Genomic DNA, 20546 nt, shown 5'->3' on the forward strand with positions numbered 1-20546 from the left:
CTGACCTCTCCTCCGCTTTCTGATTTTGTGTATATTTCCCCTCATCAATGAGATTATCATCTTGGAGACATTGTACCACACCATTCGCCCAACTGTTACTGAGCTATCTGCTTTTTCTATAAAAGCTACAAAGCAGTGGAATCAATCTGAAGAGATGTAGCTCTGAGGTTTGTTTAATTCCATTTTAAAATGTATTATATTATATAAATAGTTTGCTAAAAGCTGCTTATATTTATTTGCTGAGTAAGTATGTGTGTCTGTATGGTGTGAGTAAAAACTGTTTTAAGTGACAGCAGATGCAATCTGGTTATAACCTGGTGCAATACATCAAATGTTCACATTTATATTTGAGCTGTACACTGGGCCTTTTTAAATAAATCATATTACAAAAAAAGTTGAAGCTTTGAGGTGTCATGTTGATGGTTCTTAAGGAGGCTAAAGGAAGCTTGTCAATTTTTACGTTTAAATGGATGGACTTAAATAAAGGCAGGATGTTCGGATCGAGGAAAACTGAATAAAAAAAAAATCATGCCATACTTTGCAGATTTTTAAGTTGAAAAACCCTCTATGCAACACCCTTGACTGCACAAGTTTTCTTTATTTACATTAGTAATAATCGTATAAAATAAATTGAATAAAAATCTTAAATTTTATGGCTGTAACTTTTTAGAATATGAAAAAGGTCAAGATATTTAGGATATTTATATAAGGTTTTCTAGGTAGGTAGAGTAAAGTTTTGGTTACATACTTCACTGTCAGTCTTGTTAGATAAATTCTAAGGCAATCATTTTAGACACTTAGACACTTGCTTCTGCCAGTTGCAGTATAAAGTATTGCACTAAGGAGGATAATATTGATTTTATCTTATTAAAAGTAGCCCAACCTCTACAATGGTGTAAATTTGCTGTTCCCTCAAAAAAAAGAACTCAACACGACGCCAATAGTGTCTTCTGACAACAAAATGAGTCAACTTAGAGGTGGAAATGTAAAATCTATCCCCAAAATGTTGATATTTTGTTATAATCCAGCACTGCCTTATCTCACCTGGTCGCTGTAGCTTTAAAGGTGTCTTCTACTTTTCCTCATACAACATCACAGAGTTGGTGGATGACAGGGTCATTGCACTCCTCCACCTTACAATTGAAATGTTTGCACAGATGTCGTGCTTCACTTGCACCTAAAATCTTGACCAAATCTTGGCAACGGTCATCTTTTAGGCGTGTAGGAATGCTGCCTCAGTATGTCACAGTACTCCCACCATCATTTCTGACTATAGATGAGACCAGTTTGCTTGCACACACGCTTGACACCATCTGGGTCTAATGCTTGCTCTTGGTCTTAGCAAACCACACAACATGGTTCCAGTTTGTTTTCTGAAAACTGTTGTCAGGTTTTTATCTTTTGAAAATAATTTTTTTTTAAATGAAAGTCATGCAGTGTGTGATATGGGAAGACCTTGCAGCACTTAGGCCTTGCAGCGATGTTTGCTGCAATTCTGTCTTTTTTCCGAAGACAAGGTTTGGATCTGACACTCAATATGTGAACTCAACTTCCTTGTTCGATCATGATAAGGCCTGCACTGTGTGGAACCTCTCCTGTTAAACCTCTGTATGGTCTTGATCACTGTGCTGCAGTTCAGTTGGGCTTGGCCATCTTTGTAATTCTTTTTTTTTTTTTTCAAGATCACCAGAAAGGTTAAGAGGTGCTTTCTTGAACTTCATGTACAGAGTAAGAGAGAGTGCACCAATAATAACACCAAATGTAAAACACCGTCTCCCCATTCACACCTGAGACCTTGACAGACTAACGAGTTACAAGACATCTGGGGTGGAAAATGGCTAATTGGGCACAGATTGAACACTTTCAATTAGGGCTTTGCTCAGTTTTGTTGCCAGTGGTTCGGTCATTAATTGAGATGTGCCAAGTTATTTTGAGGGGACAAAATGTACACTGTTATACAAGCTGTTCTTGGACTACTTTAATCTGATCTGTTTGTCACATTTTCTCTATATATGTATAATTTCTCAATGAATAATAACAAAAATATATGGAATATCCTCCCTTTTGTGTAGTTTTTTTCACAGTATCCTGATAAATTATGAGCACTGATTGAGAAACACCAACCATGGACAGAACATAAAAAGCTTTGAGTACATGCTTGTCAAAAGCCCTTCCTATAATTTCTTACTGGTTTTCTCTGCCTCTCACTGGGCATTTAATCTCCAGTTGCAGCAAATTTATAGTTGGCTACATTTTTTCTGTCCATTGGCAATGAAATATCTTTAAAGTAATTTGCATTTCTTTTTACTGCTCTGCTCTGTCAATTTGTAGAATATATCTGTATATTATTTTTCATTTTTTGTCGGCCCTAGTTGTTTTGCCTCGCTTTGCAGTTTCTCTGTCTCTGTGTAGCCGTTTAAATCTCTTTATTGTGGATTTGCACCTCTTTGATCACATTTCGGGTTAGCTATGTCCCTGTAGATTTAGCATCCTTTGTGGCTGGCACATATCTATTTCTTTTTGTGGTTTTTGTTTGATTTATTTTTTTCACATATTTATTCTTTTTAATCTTATTTTTAAAGCTGTTTGTGGTAGTCCTTTTTTCAAAACTCAGCCAAAGAGATGGTAATGTCAAGCAGAACCTAAAAACAGAGAGCGTATAATCCCATGGCTCTGTGCAACAGAAAAACACTCAAAACAACCCACAGATGCTGGTTTTAGGTATGCATCCTTCCTGAAAAAAATATTAAGTCTGAAATTTAAAGAAATAGGAGTGATATAGAAAAGTGGTTGTATATCTTTGTTTTCATGCATGAAGGCATCAACAGGAACAGGCGAAGCTAAGACCTTTCAAGAAGTTCAATAAAATGTTGTTTGCATATTGTGCCATCAAATTTGTTCATTTGTGTTTTAAACAATGATGGGAAAATAAAGAGGGGATATAACCTTGAAAGGCAACTACAACTTTCTAGGCTCAGCATCCAAAGGAGAAATTATTCAACACAACATGAATTCAACCAACATTATTTACAAAACAGTGATAAAATGTATGGCATTGGAAAAAGTTGCAATAAAAGTGCACAACTGCTGAATTAGTCATCACATACAATGCTTTGCTAAAGTCTACAGAAACCTGGCTGAATGGTTTGGTTTGTTGTTCTGCTGGAGGGTAAATCTAACACACACTTTCAAGGCTTTTGCAGACTATGATGGGTTTTCTTCCTGTAATACCTCCCATCAACTCTTCCCATGAACCCTGACCAGCTTTATGTCCCTGCTAAGGAAAAGCACATATTGTTTCAGGCTTATTTGCAGCGTTATTTTTCTACATCACTTTGCATGTTGGTCAGATATGTCAGTTTTAGTTTATCTGTGCAAAGCATATTTTTTTCATTACATTTGTTGAGTCTTCTGTGTGAATTGTGGATTTCTTATTGTTTTCCTGTTTTCACCCTTCTATAAATACATTTTTGGAGTGCATGTCTTTATGGAGAGTTTGTCCCAACTAAACTGTGGATCCTTACAGCTCCCCTAGAGAGTGTCAAGAAAATATGGGTCACTTTTTTGTCCGTTTAGGTGAACGCCCGACTCTGGGGATGTTTGGAGATGTGCTACCTTTTTCCATTTTTGAATTATTGGTTGAACACTGCTTTGGGAAATATTAAATTCCTGGGATACATTTTAGTAATCTCACTTTGCTGTCCTTAAATAATCTTCATGAAGAACTTTCTTCTTTAACTGACCTCAGAGGTCCTCACATAAAAGCTGGATATATACCAAGAAGGTGAAAGCAATTGTTTGTATTTAATTTTATTTAGGGACATCAGAGCACTGAGTTTTTTTATTTTATTTTTTTATTTAAAATAAGGAAATCTAGTTTGTGGTTAAGCAGTGGAAGATGGGAAAAAAGTGCAAGGGCTGTAAATACTTAAGTTTTTAATGGTTTTAAGGGAAATTGTCCAAAGAAAAATTAAAAGCAGGTATTTTCAATTGAAAAAGGTACTTTCCCTGATTGATTCAAACATCTTTAACTGATTTATTATTTACGTTTTAAGCTTTTTACAGTTAGTTTTTACAGATAGTTTAGAAAAAAAAATAACTTTACTGTCGATTAAAAGAACCCCTTAACAGGACTACTTTAGTTCTCAGTAGCTTAGCAGTTTTGTGTCCCAATATTTATGGTATAAAGCAGCTTGGCACATTTTAATATTATAATGTTAAATATATGTGTTTATGAAGCTGTAGAACCATTCTCAGTGGTTTTGAATAATTCATCAGCAGTGTTCAAAAACGAAACCTCATAATAACTGTTCATATTCTTCCAAGTTTTTCACCTCCTTTTCCTCCCTTAAGGAGGTGTGAATCAAAGCCAAATCTCATTAGGAACTTTGAAACGTGGAGGTGAAAAGCAACCTATTGGGGAATAGAAGGATCTCCTACTAAAGGAGAGGCTGGCAGCTGTATGCAGGGAATTGTCACGGGAAGGAAAACAAAAGCCAACAACATGCAGATTTGAGCACATTTTCTTTTAGCTTTTCCAGCACCGATGCTGACTGAGTAATAATTATTTGTGCACATTATTCATTTTGCTATAAAATAAAGGACATGGTTTAGGTTTCTTTAATTCATTTTACAAATGTGAATACGTTTGCCACCCTGATGTATGCAGCATGCCCTAGTAGATATATAAAGAAGTCTCTCGTCTTTGATTTCCACACTGCAAAAATTGAAATCTAATCAGGTCAACCTTTTCCTTGAAATAAGCAAATTTTACATGACAGTTTTATTATGGCATTAGATCAGTTCAGTTTAAAAAAACAACAAAACAAATCTGGTCCATTATCCTTATTTCAAATGCATAACATCTTCCCTTATATTAAGGGCAAACTATTTATTCCATTGGAAAAATCATCTCAAGGGGAAATACAATTATAGCAAGAATTGTTTTACTTATTTTTTGGGAGTAAAAGAAGTGGATCAGGAATAATATTATGCAGTAATACACAAGCCTTGAAGGACTCCATCTGTTGTTGCATCAATGATCTGCTTACCTGGATCAGCCTAGATGCAGGCCTCGCATAGGTCTTTCATATACAGTACATCAACTCCTGCAATTGATTTTCATTCCCCCAGTTTCCTTATTGACTCAATATCAGCACAAATCTTTATAGCCTTTGATGTTTGTCACAGTGAACGTGTTCTGCCTTTTAGACATAATTTCATGCCAGAACCCTAAGCTTGTATTCTAAACTTCGTCACAGAGACCTGATGTGGCATTAAGGTAAAGGCCATACACCATCCCTAGGTATGCCACATTTGGAGACTGATTTAATTAGGAGAGCATGTAGAGCCGTAAAATACAAGAATGCTTCTGTTGGAAAAAATGTATTTGGCATAAAGTCCTTTTTATTAACCATACTTTATGTATTTTCTTTAAGAATTTTGTCCATTTCTATGGCTAGTGTATATACTGTACAGTCATGGCCAAAGGTTTTGAGAATGATTCAGATGTTATTATTTATAAAGTCTACTGCTTCAGTTTTTATAACGGCAATTTGCATATACTCCAGAATGTTATAAAGAGTGATCAGCGTAACAGCCAAGTCAATATTTGCCTAGGAAATTAACTTTATCCCCCAAAACACATTTCAACATCATTGCAGCTCTGCCTTAAAAGGACCAGCTAACATCATTTCAGTGATTGCTCCATTAACACAGGTGTGGGTGGTGATGAGGACAGGGCTGGAGATCAATCTGTCATGATTAAGTAAGAATGATACCACTGGACACTTTAAAAAGATGCTGGTGCTTGGCATCATTGTTTCTCTTCTGTGAACCATGGTTATCTCTAAAGAAACAAGTGCAGTCATCATTGCATTGCACAAAAATGGCCTAACAGGAAAGAGAATCGCAGCTAGAAAGATTGCACCTCAGTTGACAATCTATCGCATCATCAAGAACTTCAATGAGAGAGGTTCCATTGTTGCCAAATAGGCTCCAGGGCGCCCAAGAAAGACCTGCAAGCGCCAGGACCGTCTCTTAAGTGTTTCAGCTGCTGGATGGGGCTACCAGCAGTGCAGAGCTTGCTCAGGAATGGCAACAGGCAGGTATAATATATAATACAATTCATAAACTAGGAATTCTGACATAATGCAAGCATAGATTGTGCGAGAATGGAGTGCTATCAGTCAGGATTTGGTCCAGAAGTTGATTGAGAGCATGCCAGGTAGAATTGCAGAGGTCCTGAAGAAGAGGGGTCAACACTGCAAATATTGACTTGCTGCATTAACTCATTCTGTCATTAAAAGCTTTGGTTACTCATATGATTGCAATTTTATTTCTGTATGCGATGACATCTGACATACACACACGGAAACCAGACGGCAGCACATCTTTTGAAAATATTGTATTTGTGTCATTTTCAATACTTTGGCCATGACTGTAGATTCATACTTAACTTTTCCATATTTTGTCATGTCAACTCCAAATGCCAATGTGTGTGTGGTGATATAGTTTGTAAATATGAAAGGAAAAAGAAAAATGAATGCAAACAAAAAAGAAAAAAATAATTATGTATATATTTTGCAAATTAATCTCTAAAAGTGTGGCATGCATTTGTACTCCACCCTGTACATTCTAATATTTCTAAAAAGAATTCTGTTCAACTTAATCGGCACCTTCCAGTTGGGATTTAAAGGTATACTGGAGGATTTTCCCAAATTTTTAAAAGATCCACCCTATCCACTTTTTAAAAAAAAAATAAAAAATGCGCTTGCACAACCCTGTAGCCGCTCCCGAGGAAATGCCTATCAAATGCGAGAGTGTGCACGAGCCATTTCACCTTGTGCACAATCTGTTTAAAATTTGCTGTTTTTCAATCCTTCATACAGGCTCACTTTCCAAAAGATTTGCAATTTTTTCAGACTCACCACCGGTAAGTAAAATGGGGACGAGCACGTAGGACGGCCTTACGTAAATATATCACCAGGATGATGACAATTATGAGGACCATTTATTTTGATGATCCACGGGGAAAAAAAGAACATCCTCCACTACTCCCTTAAGTCTTCAGCATGAATAAGGAAGCTGGTCTGATAAAATTTGATTTAGCTTAATGCATTTGCATTCCTATACAACAAATCTTAAAGCTACAAAAATTATTTTTTTTCCTGCAAGATAGGGATTATAAACATCTAGACAGAGCTGCAACACAATGGTTTCACTTCAATACCAACTCAGGAAAGAGTTGGTATTGATACGATCACTTTTAATGCTGCCTTTTTTAAAGTACAAAATCAAAGTAATATACGCTGGTTGTAGCTTGCATTGCTAATAGCCTGAGCAGTGCTAGTTTAGAACCTCTGAACTGAAACAGTGGTGTAGAGCAAATATAATCTAATGTCAGAGATACATAGAACATATATGTAGATATCAGCATGTCGCTAGATAACTTTTTTTCCCCACCAAAAGCAGTTATTTGTGTATTGAACACATTTCCTTAATGGTTTAGAAGTCCTTATATTGGCCAATTACTGTACATTGAATTCCCCCAAAATTAAATCAATGTTTTGGGCTGAAATGTGATGAAATGTGGAAAAGTCTGGGTAAAAGCTGCTGTAAATGCTAGATTTGAAAGAACACACCGTTCACTTCAAAAAGAAAGTCAGCTTTCAGTGGCAACTCTATCACCCAAGGTGATTGTTACTCCTTATGAATAAAGCATGAGAACGTTTTCAGTCAAAGCAAATCAATAATGTCCAAGTGAAAGAAACACAGCCAATATGAAGGGTATATATGTCTCTGAGTTTATTCACGGAGGAGTGCATGATGAAACCTGTGGGTAACTGCTCCGTCCACACATACGACTTTTAAAATTACGTTCATCCAGCACAACCGGATCAGGTACAAGATCAAGAGTATTCGAAGCTGCCTCAAATGGGGAGGAAAACATTGGCTTACATTACTGGTCCTGTACCGAAAGTGGAGTGTCCCAGTTTATTTTATCATTACAGCACATTCACAAGTTTCAAAACCGGGGGAGAAAAAGAAGAAAAAAAAAAAAAACAGGTCTCGACAACAGCACAAACAGTTTTTTTCTATCTTTTGTAGTTTGTCTTAGGAACCAATGCATAGGGGTATACAGATAGAATACAGTATTTCAACTTGTTTGACAAAGATTTATATGGTACAGGAAACAAAAAATAAAATAACTGCACAGCAGTAAGAAAAATAATTTGTCGAGTATAGATAGTCATTTATCGTACACACTGTAGGATAGATTAGAAACACAGGTCAGAAGAATTAACACCATTGGAACAATTTTGCACTATAATCAATTGTACAAACGGATACCCTTTTGTCTAATTTTGGAATGTAAGACATTTTTAAGGGAAACCAAGATCCAAGTGGTCATTCAGCAACATTTAATCTTTGACTTTTTTTGTTTTAGCCACCAAAGTTCTAGTAAGCACACACCAAAGACACCCAAAGGAAATGCACACATCAAAACTGGAGCCGGAAAATAAATCATACTGAAATGTCTTCAGCCTAATGGCACGCAAATGGCTGCAGCAGCGCATCTAGCATTTAGACAGCACACATAAGATCACAAGTCCAAGTACATTGCTGTGTCTATAGTACTATCATCATATTCACCTATTTTACCAACAGAATAATTTAGAAACAATATATATGTATCCTATTCAATAAGGCACATTTTTGGTCAAAGAAAGGCTCTGAAAGAAGAAGCTTCTTGCATCGACTGTCAGTGAGAAAGGAGTCACCAGTAAACAACAGCGGAGATGAGGATGGAGCCTGCAGTCGACATGCAATTAAGATCAAAAGCCTCCCCTGCTGATTTCATTACACAGAGTGCCACTCCGTATCGCACTGAGTGGGCAGTGCCAAATGCTGTTAGTCAGGAAGCCGAAGCGCCATGCTGAGATGGCAGGTGGGCAGGCTCGAGGTCTGTGCAAACGCCACTTTAGCCAAGGCAGGAATCGTTAACATTCTGGGGTCTTCTGGATCTCATTGCCACATGAGTCCACCACCAAATACGAGGGAGGACAATTAAATGATCTGTCGACAGCCAGACCTACAATTTAGCGATGGTGTTTAATGGAGTAAGAAATATTAAACTTTCATTGTGACCCTGTCCACGCTCTGACACTGACATATCAATATTTCAGTTACCATAAGCAATTATATACACAATTCAACCCAAGCACCCAAAAAAAAAAAAGTAAAAGAACAATTTGCAGAACCAACTGCATCTCTAGCAGATTATTTCCTCAGCATTAGGCTATTTTATAGCTTTAGAGGCAAAGTTAGCAATGATTATTTGTAACATTACAATGGTAATAATAAAAGAGTGGCACAAAAAAGACAAAAAAATATAAAAAATACATAACTTAATCTTGAATTGTTCTTTAACATATTGCTGAACTGCTACGATATGGTGAATATCTTTGTAAGAAAAAGCAAGAATCTACTGTTTTGTTGCTCATGGTATACTGACATTATTGCAGAGCTAACATGAGTGGCATGGCTCCATGGCTAAATAAAACTGCTTCTTTCTCATGCCAGCTAAAGAAAAAAATTGTACAACGAGGAAAAGAAATAGTTAATTAACTGAAATGTCTTAAAAAACGTAGAAATATCCCTCTGTGCTTTAGTTGCAGTGGAATGTTTCATGGCACTGTACAATAAAGGGACACAGGCTGTGCTGTTACTGATTTCCACGAGCACGAGTGGCAATCCAGCTTAAAGCAAAAGATTCTGTATAAAAAGCAAAGAATTTATCTGAAATGTTTGCGAAACCTGTGGTAACCTGTCATTCATACGAGCCGATGTCCCCGATCGGACCCTTTGGTCTCTGCCGTGAAGCTCAGTGAGAGCACAGGCTCCGGCGTTGTTCTGGGTGGCAGGGGGTTTCAAATGAGAGAAAGCAGGCGTCATTTCGCCCTCACGCCTGGTAAAGTAGGCATCCTGTGTGTACACTCATGTTCCCGCAAAGCCCCACGCTCACTCACAACATACTCACTCCTGTTCACGCATCACACAGACATCTACACATACACACACAGGCTGATAAAAACACTGTCTGCACCACAAAGTGATTCCAATTAAAAAGATATTTTTGTTTCTTATAAAGCTTTCTGCATAAAGACTGCACATTAAAAAAAATATATAATACAACTCTTAAACCCTTTTCCACACAGAGAGAAATCCAACATCTGATTATCTGCTGTACCGGTGCTCCACAGTAGGGCTTAATTCTCAGATTTCTCTCAATCTGCATCCTGGGAGCAATATTCAGGGGAGCATGAGTAAGGGCTCAGACCTTTAAGGTTTGGCAAGTGAGATTTAAGGCGTACCTATGACAATGTAACCCACTATTTTCCCATCAGTCTTTTCGTTTTTTTTGCCATCTGTGGGCAATTAATTAGTCCCAGTTACTCCACAGAACCAAAAAAAAGACGCTCCAGGGATGCACACAGGGAGTCCCCTCTTAGATTTTCAATTTCCATACTTTATGCTCAGAAAAAAAAGTAGAAATAAGCCCCTGTAGTCACTGGCGATCTCCCTCTATGTTTTGACTCATGTCCCTCCCCTTGGTGGGTTAGAGATCAGTCACTTTGTTTTCCAGGGCAGCTGCAATCTGCTGCAGCCGCAGGGTAAGCTGTTTACTCTGAGCAGCCGGGTCCTCATCCAGGGATGCGATGATCTGAAAGGGACAACGTAAGGACGGTCATTGAAATGATCGACCGTGCAGTCACAAATATCAAGAGAAGAGGAGGAGGGAGGAGGACACGGATGAAGGACAGCAGAAGGGGAGTGCTGGAATAGTAAAAAAACAATTGGAAAAGGGGTGACGAGTTGGGGAGAGGGGCGTTATTCACCATTAACAGTCACGTCATACTGGTTGTTATTGTTTGAGAGCCCCTCTTAGGGGAGAATGACAGCCCCATTTGTTTATCCAACTTGTTCATTAGGTTTTGTTTATCCCTCTTTTTGTGACCTCAAGTGGCGACGCGCGGTGGACTTTTAAAAATCAATTCCCAAAGCAATTTTCCAATTCACATCCCCCAGAAATGCTTTCAATTAAAATTTCACACAATCTCTTTTCTGGCATATGAAGAGTGAAGGGGAAGGAGGGAAGGAAAAAGAAATATAGCGAGCAGCAGTGCATACAGTGGAATAGCCCTCCTCGGGTGTGATGGGAAAGCTAGGAGGTTCTTACCCCATCATAGTATTTGCTGGCGTACTGGTAAAGCTGATGGAGAGCCACTTGGGTGTTCAGTTTGTCGGTGTGAGACTGCGGAACATAAAGGACAGTTAAAAGGTAAGAGATTCAACCAAATGAAAGAGCAAAATTGCTCAAAGCTGAATTGGCCTTTTCTTTTTTTTCTAGTATGAATAATGACTACCTGTAAAAGCAATTCAAACATTTTCTGCGCAAAAGAAGATCCTTAAAGATCCTAGGTACTGTAACCACTGCACTTCAAAATGTTTTATGCTATAAATTAATCAAACATGCACTGGCTCATATTTGAATAAAATAGGAGCTTATGATTAAATATAATCTTATTTTAAGTAAGGATTCCAGTCAAAATAATATTAGCCATCACATGAAAGCAACATGTACCCAGGTTCTTACATTCGTTTGTTTCTTTTAAACTATATGCAGTCATGAATGGGGAGAACACTCAACAAATGTATGCTATGAAATTATGTCTCAGACATCATTGAGAGTGAAATGCATTGAGAGCCTTAATATAAACTTATCTTTGATTGTAGCAGTATATTCTCAATGAATAATATAGAAAAAATAACCTTAATTTCATCCAATTTATTATTTAGCAGAAGAAGTCAGGGTATGAGTGTTATGACTAGTGTTGCACCGATGCTATTTTTTGGCCCCGCTGTGCAGTATTGGCCGATACCGATACCATCTGTTTGAAATTGATGTGTGTGTGTATATGAAGAACTGCGTACTACTTGGAAAATAATTGCCATCATGGCTTTGTCAAGCTGCTGCCTACCTTTGTGAAGGAGGAATAATAATACCAATACAAATTGAATCCAGTAGAACTTTTTATTGCCTACCTGGAATGGGTGACAATAGTTTAATAAACTTTTGGCTCTTAAAATGGTATCGGAGCCCTATTTGTTGGTACTCGCCGATACCGATATCACCATTTTAGTGCTGGATCGGGGCCCCGACTGATACTGGTATCGGTGCAACACTAGTTATGACCGAATAATTTCTGTTTGGGGAATCTTTCTGTATGTATTTGGCTGTATGTTTTGGCCCATAATCTTGCAGAGAGACACAAATTATAAAAATAATTATACAGATTTTTATTAACAGCCTTGGTTTTTAGAGGATTCACAATGCCACCCAATGTAAGGTTCGCATTGATATTGGAAGAAAGGACAAAACAGGGTAGAACAGGCCCACAGCATCCTGGATTCTCTACTATGCTAAAAGGTAGGCTTTTCTACATACTGATCTTTATTTTTATGGGAGAACCACAGAGGCTGTTTGTGGTTATATAACAATTCTTTCCTTCTGGATCTTCCTTTACAACAGAACAGGAGATTTCCTTGATATTACTCAGAAAGAGCCAGTTGCATGTTGATGGTGTGTTATGGTTGTTAAGCACAAGTTGCAAATCTGTGCAGTAGTTTTTCTTCATACATCTTCACCTACATTCTGTGCTGTAAGATAAGGTATAGATGACTAATAAAAAGCTCTAAGAAACTCTATTCAGCTTAAAAATAAATGGAAAGCATATAAATTTACCTTCGTCCCATTTATAGCTCAATTGCAAGTTTAATATGCCAAAAACTGTTTCAATGATTTTTATTAAAAAAAAAAAATCTGTCACCAAATAAATCCTATTAAATTGAAGGTTGATTTTGACACATAGTAACTAAAGTGTTTTACACCTTTAGAACGGTCGTGGGAATTGTAAAAACATTAAAACAGACTTAAACAACTGTCAGGGTGAATTTTACAAGAAGATGACATATTGTAAAGCAAGGCGATAACCATCAGGGGAAAAACGCTCAGGATTAAATGTAATACCTCCCCTCCTAACATTTATTTAGTACTTCATGTTTCCTCCTTTAAAAGCAAAAACAAATGGGTTTTTTGCATAAGGAGTGTAACATTTTAAAGCAAGGTCATCTACGAGCCAGAGATAATGGCAGCTGTGTCTCTCACCCGTGACACTTCCGCCAAATGAGTGTTCATGTCCTGATCACTGACAGGGACCATCTGCCTGATGCCCTTGTAGTAGCTGTGCACACACACAAAGAGAAGACAAGAGGTGGTAAGCACTCAGTTATGTAACTGCAATTAAAGAAAAAAAATATTTGAAAACTGAATGATTTTAAACTTAACACCAAAAAGATTGAGAGTAATAAGCTAACACTTACTCATCCACCATCTTCTTGTAGCTGGAGATCTCCTTTGCATAGAGTAGCTTGTTACTTGGGGAGTCCTAAAGTCAAATAAATAAAAAGGTTAAGAATTATTTGAATTGCACCTCAATAAAACAGAAAACTATGAATATAATCAGTCCAAATAGTTCAATTAAAGATGTGAAACTTAAATATTTAAGACACTAAAAGCATCAAACATATATTTGAATCAATATTAATAACTATGGATGACATCAAACGCAGAGTACAATGTTATGTTAGCTCATACAAAGTAGGTCCAGAAGAGATTCACTTACAGTCCCTATAAGAAAGGTTAGTACCAAATAACTGTTGAAGAAGGCAACTCTTTAGAAAAGGCTGCATAAAAAAAAAAACGAGTAAAAGGAAGTATGGTACATATAGGTGTCAGAGAGGGGATAACTGCAGCATCCTGATGACTGTGGATCAAGGCTCATTTAAGAGTTTAAGTTAAAACTCAATACTTGGAATTTCAGTTTGAAAAGCTGCAAAACATGAATGTATTCAAGAAATATTCACATTTTCTCAGGTCATTTCATCAGCCGTAAGCCATAATCATCAAAATTTCCAGGAGTTATGGCTTCAAATATCCCCCTTTGTGAGAGAATTCTATAAACCAGTTTCACTTTTTGAATTGAATTACTGAAAATTCAACCTTTGAATGGTATTCTAATTTACTGACACGTTCCTGTATTGTCCTTCATTTTCTCTCTGCAATTTAGTCTTTATTCAGTCTCCATCTCTTGTATTTTCAACTCATTCTTATTCCTTTCATCTGGCTTTACTCACCCGACTAAGTTTGTGCTCACTCTTGGTGCAAGCATCCATGAAGGTCTGGGCGATGACGGACAGCGAAGCATCCACCACTTCAGTCACATGGACATCGAAGATGAAATGAGGATTCTTGAGGATGTTAACCCAGAATCTTAGCGGCAGGCTGGACAGATAAGGGGGAGAACATATCACAGTGATTACCATCGTTAGAGCATTAAAACAACATAAAAATGACTTAGGTGCCATAAGAAAGAGCACTTGTCTGTGCTTGAACTGATGCCAATACAAACAGGTCAGTTTATTCAAAACAAAACCCCATTTTACTGTCAGTTTACTTTAGTCTTTTACACAAAGCTGACCTCTATGTAAATATGCGCCATGCCAACAAACAGAGATAAAGACAGCCAAAGTAACAGCCAAACGTTGACCTTTTCAGCTCCTGCAGAGATTAACGTAAAGACCAGGCTACATAAAGTAACGCCCCAGCGCTTGTGCTAATTTCCCTCCTGAAAAGGAAAACACGCTCGACACTCTTCTTTCTAAGCTCGTCTTGGTTTATTATCATGAAAACGCCCAAAATTAGGCTGTTTTCACAAACCTCCCCTCCCGGGTTGCTGTGAACATCCCACCATCTGGGAGAGTAAACACCCGGCGTGTAAAATTCATACTGATTTGGTTATATCTTCTGGGAAGGCTCCAGTTAGAACACAATAGAAGCATAAAAATAGCTATGTTACTATAATCACAGAATTAATTTAGCTTGGGAAATAATTACCATGTTTGTTTGTTTGTTATGCTTCATACACACATTCATATTAAATACATGGCCCTCAGTTGATTTGATAAACAGAACGGGTGGATGCAGGATTGGGTGTAGAGTATAGTAAGTAATTAAATCGCTCATCCCGTGTCCTTGTGTGGGTGCTCTCTTGCCAGCATCGCGTCAATCACAGGCATCTACATGCAACACGTCGTCTTGTATGCTTGAGCCTCAGCCGACGTGACACTAATTTATGCTCTTAAATGCCACATGGGAGCACCGAGATTGCAAATGCAAACTAAGTATGCCGAAATTGAGCATTTGTATTCAGCCCTTTCTTGAACAAGTTTTATTTCTTGAAGAGTTATTATATCAGAGTACAAAAATGTGATTGCTGTTAGGCAGACTTTCATCCATCTTTGAGGTATTCAAATGCATGTAGGCCTACCTTACTGATTTTTTTTTTAGGTAATTATTAGATTATCATTTTATCACAATGATAAAGAGCACATATATTTAAAATTACTTGTTGCACATTTTTTGCACCCCTGCTGATAAGTTTTTATTTATTTTGACTTCACCTGGAGTATGAAGCTCAACCTTAACCCAACTGACCAAAGCAAGTCTTAAAGTCATAGTTGTGTTTAGTGAATGACATATGTTTGTGATGATGGGACAACAAATTTTTTCCCCCCAAACACTTGGCTGCCATGTAGCCATCGTCTTGTGGTTGTTATTGAAACTTGGTGACCTGAGGATTAAAACCTCTACCCTTTCCTCCCTTAGTGTCCTCTTCTCCAAGCATGGAGAAAAGATAAAATTGGTCCTTATTCAGCCTGAGGTTAAAGGCTTAAAGTAATGGACCTTTGTGTCACATCACATAGGCAACCTAGTTAATAAAAGTCATGCAATTAAAATTTCCTAAAAGATCTGATCAACTGAAAAAAGCTTAAATCAAGCTTATATTATAAAGATTGTTAAGAGTATCAAAAAACCTGTCAAGTTTTGGATTCAAACTAAGGGAAATTTTACGATATCCTCTGCGAGCCGTCTGAATATAACCCAGTCAATCTCCAGTATCCAATATATATTTTAAGATGTGCACAAGAAATCTAAAAAGATAAAAATGCTTTTCAACCAATTGCAAACTACAAGGTGAGCAGATTTTTATCTTGCGATTTTAGCAACGGTTCCGTTTGGAAAGACAGATCAGTAATTTTTTTTCTACAATTCTATAATAAAGTGATACAGGAAATTTATGGAAGACTGCTAATATGGGAGAATGGCAGGGGAGATGGCTAAAATACGGCCAAGACGGAAGACTTGACAGATATGGGTATCAAAAAATTTATTTTGGTAAAAAATATTCCGTTGAAAGGGATTTATTATTTCCTCTATGAAAAATGTGCACTAATTCATTGTTTGTTTGTTCCTAATATTAGAATTAGATCCACAAAAAATGGGAAATAATTGATTTCAAAGTTTGTTAGGTTTTTTTTTTTTTAAGCAAACCTTTTACAGGGGTTCCAATAAATCACAGAAAAAAAAACTGTCAATCCTTATATGGGAAAGACGGGTAGAAATGCACTAGATTAGGCATCCCCAAACTCAGTCCTCAAGGCCACCTGTCCTGCAGGTTTTAGAGGTTTCCTTGCTCCAGTACAGCTGATTTTAATTGAAAGCTGATTAACAGGCTTTTGTTCTACTGCAATCATTATAACCAGCTGTGCTGAAGCAGAGAAACCTCTAAAACCTGCAGGACAGCGGTCCTTGGGGACCGACTTTGGGGATGCCTGCACTAGATGATGTGAGACATATGGCACAAAGTGGCTTAGGGATTTACAATGTTACATTTCTGACGTAATCTAATCAAAACTAGCTGGACCTTCTTTTACTCTTGACCTGCCAAAAGGACAACATTCCCTGAACATCATGGATGATGAATGAGTCAAGTAAAGGCAGTAAAAGGTCCTTCTAATTTATACAGTACACCAACTTTAATTTCTGTGAAAGACTAATTACAGCACAGCTGTAGTTAAAAGATAATCTTTAGGGGGGATAGACTATTAATGTTCATGTGAGCAGCATTTTAGCAATCCTAATAGAAAACAATACAGAAATAAATATTTGATAAAACAAAATATCTTAGCAAACAGAAGTAACATATGAATCTTCCAATTATTTTGCTTATTAATATTTTTGCTGCAGGACATGTTGTCTGCAAAAATAAAAATTACTTCTTTTGTCAACAATCAGCTATCATTACACAACTTGTCAAGCAGGACAATTGGGACTTATAAATGGATGTTCCTTGCATATCTGAAGCAAAAAAATATCAACACCACATCCCTGAAACTTTACTAAAAAACAAATAAATGTATTACTATTTATTTCCTTATGGTAATTGTACACAATCAAAACAAAGAAATAGAAAATGTCTGTCCATCCATCCATCCATCCATCCACTGACACGCTTTATCCCGATTGGGGTCGCGAGGCATGCTGGTGCCTATTTCCAGCTGCCTACGGGCGAGAGGCAGGGTCCACAGAGACAAACAGGACAAACAACCATTCACACACATACTCACACCTAAGGGGAATTTAGAGAAGCCAATTAACCTAACATTCATATTTTTGGACTGTGGGAGGAAGCCGGAGTACCCGGAGAGAACCCATGTATAATCAAGGAGAACATGCAAACTCCATGCAGAAAGACACCGGGCTGGGAATCAAACCCAGAACCTTCTTGCTGCAAGGCAGCAGTGCTACCCACTGCTCCACTGAGCAGCCCAGAAAATACATTATATGACATGTTTGCTGTTTTTCCTATTTTTTACCTATTAGTCTTCCAGATGTGGATGGTCTCCTCATCAACATTGTTGTGTTTCAGTGCTTGTTCGTCCAGGAAGTCAAAAAAGTATTTGACAGCTGGTGGGACCACGGCCCCAGAGCACAGCACGCTGCGGAAGAAGTCATCCACAAACTGCTGCAATGTTCCCTAAAGTGCACAGAAAGAAAGTCAGACTAGTCAGCTAATAGCTATTGATATCAAAACTCTGGCACACACCTGTGCGGTCTAAAGTGGAGATAATGTGTTTCAGTTAGAGTATTATTTTCTATTTCTGAGTATCAAACCGTATCAAAGACACCAACAAAAACATCTGCACCTTATACAGGGTAAGCTGCTATCTGACAGTTGACACAGTTTTCGGTTTGTGTTTTACCTTTACAGACAAAAGTCGAGTCAGGTAGATCTCTGTAATGGCTTTGGTCATCGACTTGTCCTTTATGCTCCCTCGCTTGGATTTGATCTCATCCATTTCATCTGCTGGCCTCACCAGATGAAAAACTTTATCATCCTCCAACAGAGCATTTCCTGTTGCAGAGATGAAACTTCAAGCTTTCTCCCAACACATTCAGAAGCATTTCATTACCAGAGTATATTCTAAATTAAAACTGTATAGTTCACTATAATCTGGAGGTGTTGAAAACATATAACATGTATTAGCATGTTTAATGAAGGAGGGAAAACGTGAAAAAACCTCAAAGGAAATGAGAGAAATAAAAGCGTTATCTCTCAAAGGCATGAGGTAGCTGTTACTCTGGAATAAACTAGTGTGAGTTTATCATGTGTGCTGAGGGAAACGTACGTTCTTCGTGGTTTTCGTGGTTCTGGTCGTAATTCTGCTGCGTGTGAAGCACTCGGGATAAAACTAGTGTAGCATTATCTCGCACCTGCAAAGGAGAGATGTCAGAAAGTATAACTTTAGAAACTGTGAAGTAACAGCTTTCAAACCCAGTCAACAAGTGTCTGTATATTTTATTAAGATCTTAATTCATAGGCAAAACTTTTTCAACAACCAATAATTTGCACGATATGTATTTAAGTTTAGTATCTCCACAGCTAGGTAATGATGTGGTCAGATTACAACGCAGTACGTATGTTCTCCACTATACAGTGTGTTCCCCAAGATGTTTACCTTGTCCCTAACATGGCTTGTAATAAAAAATGCTTACATAAACACTAATGGTTTTCTTTCAGCAGCTGCTTATCTTGACACATTTCCACAAAAGTCTGATTTAAAGTCAAATCTTAGAATTGTTGGTAGATTTCTCCACCTGAGCAGTGGATTTGTTAAGCTCCTCCTGAGTTACCAGGGTCAGATTTCTTTGTCACTGATTATTGCATTCCTTGCTTACACTGACAGTTTTGGTGGACATCCATTATCTTGATAGATTTAACTCCTTTGTGAGATGTTTGGAATTCGAAACATTGCTTTATAACCCAGCCCTCTTTTTCTGACTAACTTATCTGTGTTCTTTTTGATATTCTTTATGTTCATGTTCACCCATTTTTGTTAAAGTTCTCAAGAAAACCTTTTATCTGCTGTCTGCTCAGCTCTATTAACTCTGAAATTAAAATACACACCTTATGTTATTGGGACTCAAACTAATAGTTTCTCTTTAAGGAAAAATATCAAGACACTGTAAATAATTATCTTCTTCTGCCCAGCGGAGGGGAGAAATAGAATTTATTGACAAGTCGAATTCTAAAATGCACAATAGAGACTTCACTCTCATCTCAATAAACATCACAACAAAGCCAAAAGACTACACACCTATCTCAGTTGTATTTACACATATTGTAACATGGTGTGAATGTGTGTGCAAAACAGAGAGTGTTGCCTCATGGACTGTGTGGAACCTAATTGGAACCCGGCTAATGTGTGTCTGTTTTGGCCCTGGCTACTTTAATTGTGTGTGTGCATGATAGCCTCATGCCCAAGTAGAAGTCTGTGTGGAAGTCTGTGTTGCGTGCTGAGTTTGTTTTTTAGATACCGAAGACAGGAAAAAGATGTTATTGCCAAGATTTCTGACTCCCTTAACCTCTGCTCTCCATCCAGCAACCATTGCTCTGTGTGCGCGCGAATGTTTCCTGTCTAAACATTTTGTCCCATTTTTATGTGTTCTACCAAGTATGGAAAAAGTCCTTCTCCATGAAAAACCATGTTTATATGATCTTTAAAGGGCTTTAAATAATATCGCTCCCATAATGTCGAATTGGGAGATTTATGAAGGCAACGGCTCACACTGGATTATACTTAGAGATATAAGGATAAGATAAATAGACAGAATTAAAATATCCAACATTTCCAGTATTTTTTTACAAAGATAAAAAAAAATATTGAATAATTTTTTCCATAGCAGTAATTTAAGTGACCTAATTTCAGTGTTTCACATAAAATTGCAATAAAATGCATTGGGGTTTTGTAGTAAGAAGAAATGCCCTTCACTGTATTTCAGCTGTGTTTGTCCCTCCCACTTTTTGCCCCAGAATTTATTTCTAATCAATGAGACGAGCAGACATGAAAAATGGATCTTAACTGTGATATTTGAGGCCCAGTCTCTGTGGCACACCCTCTTATTGACTGCACATATACTGTGATTAGCAGCACACTGACAGAGGCGATGAATCCATGGCAGTTATGCTGAGGTCTAAGAACAACTGAGAGGCAGGTAGGATCAAAAGAGGCCAAGCTGC

General features: G+C 37.5%; 1 protein-coding gene across 4 annotated transcripts in view; it reads right to left on the reverse strand.

The window, feature by feature from the left end:
* Positions 1 to 7764: 7764 nt before the first annotated feature.
* Positions 7765 to 20546, reverse strand: part of plxnb2 (plexin B2) — a 164839-nt gene continuing 152057 nt past the window's right edge. For all 4 annotated transcript variants that reach the window (XM_015393549.1, XM_015393548.1, XM_015393547.1 and 1 more), the window contains 8 exons: positions 18655 to 18739; positions 18229 to 18380; positions 17842 to 18002; positions 14260 to 14407; positions 13447 to 13511; positions 13232 to 13307; positions 11243 to 11317; positions 7765 to 10726 (listed from right to left, as the gene is read on the reverse strand). In XM_015393549.1, coding sequence (XP_015249035.1) covers positions 10622 to 10726; positions 11243 to 11317; positions 13232 to 13307; positions 13447 to 13511; positions 14260 to 14407; positions 17842 to 18002; positions 18229 to 18380; positions 18655 to 18739 — 867 coding nt within the window. In that variant the 3' untranslated portion in view covers positions 7765 to 10621. The remainder of the gene's footprint in view (positions 10727 to 11242; positions 11318 to 13231; positions 13308 to 13446; positions 13512 to 14259; positions 14408 to 17841; positions 18003 to 18228; positions 18381 to 18654; positions 18740 to 20546) is intronic.

This window comes from Cyprinodon variegatus, unplaced genomic scaffold (assembly GCF_000732505.1).
Source record: "Cyprinodon variegatus isolate N-32 unplaced genomic scaffold, C_variegatus-1.0 Scaffold647, whole genome shotgun sequence".
Taxonomy (NCBI): Eukaryota; Metazoa; Chordata; class Actinopteri; order Cyprinodontiformes; family Cyprinodontidae; genus Cyprinodon; species Cyprinodon variegatus.